Source organism: Octopus bimaculoides, chromosome 4, assembly GCF_001194135.2.
Source record: "Octopus bimaculoides isolate UCB-OBI-ISO-001 chromosome 4, ASM119413v2, whole genome shotgun sequence".
NCBI lineage: Eukaryota > Metazoa > Mollusca > Cephalopoda > Octopoda > Octopodidae > Octopus > Octopus bimaculoides.
The window spans coordinates 16,981,421-16,985,253 of NC_068984.1; the positions used below are offsets into that span (position 1 = coordinate 16,981,421).

Below are 3,833 nucleotides of genomic sequence, written 5' to 3' on the forward strand. Positions count from 1 at the left end.
TGTGCTGTTTTCTGGCTTTGTAGGTATGCCCATGTGTGTTTGACACATGGAGCTCAAAAAGGTGTTCAAGGTGGTTGTTGGCATGATGGTTAATAATTTATGCTATTGATATTAATATTTATACAAGATAGTGAACTGGCGTGAAATACTTAGTGGTATTTCATCCGTCTTTATGTTATGTTCAAATTCTGCTGAGGTCAACTTTGCCTTTCATCTTTCAGGGTCGATAAAATAATACCAGTAACACACTGGGGTTTGATATAATTGACTTACCTACTACCCTGGGATTGCTGGTCTTGTGCTAAAATTTGAAATTGATATTAATATTTATACAATATTAGGGTATTATAGATCTGTTTCATGAAGGTGTGTGGCTTAGTGGTTAGGGTGTCAGTATCATGATCGTAAGATTGTGGTTTCGATTCCCGGACCAGGCGACATGTTGTGTTCTTGAGCAAAACACTTCATTTCACATTGCTCCAGTCCACTCAGCTGGCAAAAATGAGTAACGCTGCAATGAACTGGCGTCCCATCCAGCTGGGAAACACATACGCCATTGAAACCAGGAAACTGGGCCTATGAGCCTGGCTAGGCTTTAAAAGGGCACAAAAGATAGAAAAAGAAAGATCTGTTTCAGCTGATTTTACCAATTGGTTTCACTCACGAGTTAGGGGGAAATCCAAACTGGTGCTTATCAGAGGGGCTGACACAAAAAGTATGGTAACAACTTTCTATTGGTCTAAGGGTATAATTCTCACTTGGGGTGCAAAAGGTCCTGAGTTCATTTCCCAGATAAGCTTGATGCAATTCTTGGAACAAATGTTATTAATATTACATAAAAAATGTATTTCCAATTTTATTTTTAAATATTTAAAATTTTATGAAACGGAGCAAAATAAATTAAAATTCTTGCTCAGAGATGAACTTCTTTAATCGTTTGTTTCAGACATTAGACTGTGACCATCCTGGGGCACTGCCTTAAAGAATGTTTTTTTTTTTTTTTTTTTAGTTGAACAAATCAACCTCAGTACTTTTTTTTTTTTTTAATTCTGGTAATTTTTCTACCATTCTCCAACTTCCAAATATTTTTTTATTACTGTTTTCATTATATCTGACATTTAATGAAATGTGAAATTTCTATAGAATGTTATCTTCTGCTGTTTCAGTTTTAGTGCTCACTGTTAAAGAAATGTATCTTTTAGATTTGTGACCAACTATTGTTGCAACAACAAGGAATAAAAATGATACTATTTGTATGATAGTTAAGAGAATAAAAAATCTGAGTCTAAATTCATTTAAGTTATACATCATGCAGGCACCAGTGTCTCGACAAGGTAGGAGACCCCATTTAATACAGGTGTTGTCTACCAGCATACCAAATAGTGGCGGTGCAGGAATCCATCCTGAAATGATAAAGCTTAAATGTTAGTTTTGAAAGTTCCACAAACGAGAGAAAAAAATCTTTTATTTAAAACTCTGAGGCTTATAACACCCTTGTCTCAGACCAATTATGATGGAACTGTGTCAGTGATCAGGTTGCAGATAGTACAACAAAAATTTTGGCCCAGATAATTCTTTTATTGTTTTACTTGTTTCAGTCATTTGACTGCAGCCATGCTGGAGCACTGCCTTTAGTGGAACGAATTGACCCTGGAATTTATTCTTTGTAAGCCTAGTACTTATTCTATCGGTCTTTTTTACTGAACCGCTACGTTATGGGGACGTAAAAACACCAAATTCGGTTGTTGACCAACGTTGGGGGTCAGACATAGACACACAAACATACATACATACTTATATATACGAGGGTGAGTCAAAAAGTAATGCAATTTTGTTTAGGACAGGTATAATTACCAACAGCTGGTCCTCCATGGATCACATCCCTACTTCTCAACATAGTCACCATTTCTCTCAATAGCAATGTTCCACTTTCGAATGAGAGCATGTATCCCTGCTCCATAAAATTCTGTTGACTGTTCTTTGAGCCACTTCTTCACTACAGTTTTCACTTCCTCGTCACTCTCAAACCCTCTTTCATGGGGCTGAGGAGATGATAGTCCAGTAATGAGGAAGTGAAAACTGTAGTGAAGAAGTGGCTCAAAGAACAGTCAACAGAATTTTATGGGACAGGGATACATGCTCTCATTCAAAGGTGGAACATTGCTATTGAGAGAAACGGTGACTATGTTGAGAAGTAGGGATGTGATCCATGGAGGACCAGCTGTTGGTAATTATACCTGTCCTAAACAAAATTGCATTACTTTTTGACTCATCCTCACATATATATATATATGACAGGCTTCTTACAGTTTCCACCTATCAAATCCACACTTTGGTCAGCCCAAGGCTATAGTGGAAGACACTTGCCCAAGGTGCCACACAGTGGGACTGAACCAGGAACCATGTGGTTGGGAAGAGTTTGGTAGAGAAACTGTGTGGAAGCCTATCACATGAGTGTGTACCCTCCCACCACCAGCTGACAACTGATATTGGTTTGTTTATGTTCCTGTATCTCAGCAGTTTGGCAAAACCAGACTTTAAAAAAATAAGTGCCAGGGTCAATTTAATAACACATAAAACTATTAAATTTCAAATTATTTTGGAACTGTGCCAAAGACCAGGTTACAGTCGTGTCTCCTGAAATAATTCAATATTAATCTAAAATAATTCTAGGTGTTATTAAATGGCTAGAATGACTCTCAGATGTTGTTCCTTCAGTTCCCACACATGAAGTCAGATCAAGTTACTTGCTACACAACACTGAAATATAATATTTGTGATTTTTTTATAATGAAGAGATTGAAGACATATTTACTTTTTGTTGAAGTCGTGTCTTATTTATTAGAAAGTTTACTCTGCTTGATATTGTTTTTATAGAGAAAACATATGGATGGAATTAAAATCATAACTCTAAAACTTGAAATCTTACCTATAAGTGTTGAAGTGAAGATAAATATAGAAAATGGGACAGCCTTATCTGATTCACCAACACACCTGGAACAGAATATGATATTTAGAAAGTTATTGTTAGAAAAAGTTCTTTTTGAGTTATATATATATATATATCTATACTATATCTATCTATCTATCTCTCTCTCTCTCTCTCTCTATATATATATATATATATGACTAGGGTGTTGGAACTCCTACATTGCTAGAAATAAGAGCTAAAATGCTCTCATGCTGCAATCAAAGCACATAATTGTATACTTATATACTGACCTGTCAGTATATAAATATATTTAGTGACAATTATAATTTTCATTTTCGCTAACATATTGCTGTCTATATTAATTATATATATATATATATATATATATATATTGAGGAATAGCAGTCATGAGATGGAAAAGGTATCAAATTTCATAGTGCAAGAGCTGTGAGCGTGTATTCCATTACTGGCATTATGCTAAACAGACATTGAACTTACCTGCCTTTACAAGTATACTGTATAGAAAACCCCGCTGACATGGAAAAGGCAAGCATAAAAATAATGATGGAAATTATATATATCTGTGTGTGTGTGTGTGTGTGTGTGTGTGCATAAACACACATGAGGGGTTGCTGAGAAGTTCCTGGCTTTGGGTAAAAGAAAATGCAGGAGGATCAGTTAATTATGATTTTATTCAACATATTCCCATCTCAGATTCACACATTTATTGCAGTGGTCCTTCAGTTTTTCTAAACCCGCTAAAAGAACTCTGAAGGTTGGACTTCCAAACAGATCTTTCATGATACCCGTACAGCCAGGTACTTTTCAGCACCCCCTTGTATGTATGTATATGTGTGCACGCACGTGTGTGTGTATTATGATATATATATATATATATATA

The 3,833-nt window shown here is 35.6% G+C and overlaps 2 protein-coding genes across 3 annotated transcripts in view; one reads left to right on the forward strand and one right to left on the reverse strand.

Annotated features, from left to right (window-relative positions):
* LOC106875194 (mitochondrial nicotinamide adenine dinucleotide transporter SLC25A51) overlaps positions 1-3,833 on the forward strand; it is a 67,936-nt gene that overhangs the window by 10,560 nt on the left and 53,543 nt on the right. The window lies entirely within an intron of this gene.
* The window catches only part of LOC106875186 (solute carrier organic anion transporter family member 2A1), a 29,425-nt gene continuing 26,428 nt past the window's right edge, over positions 837-3,833 (reverse strand). Inside the window, exons 6-7 of the mRNA XM_014923223.2 lie at positions 2,930-2,994; positions 837-1,403 (exon numbers count right to left, since the gene is read on the reverse strand). Of these exons, the coding sequence (XP_014778709.2) occupies positions 1,138-1,403; positions 2,930-2,994 (331 nt within the window). The 3' untranslated portion in view covers positions 837-1,137. The remainder of the gene's footprint in view (positions 1,404-2,929; positions 2,995-3,833) is intronic.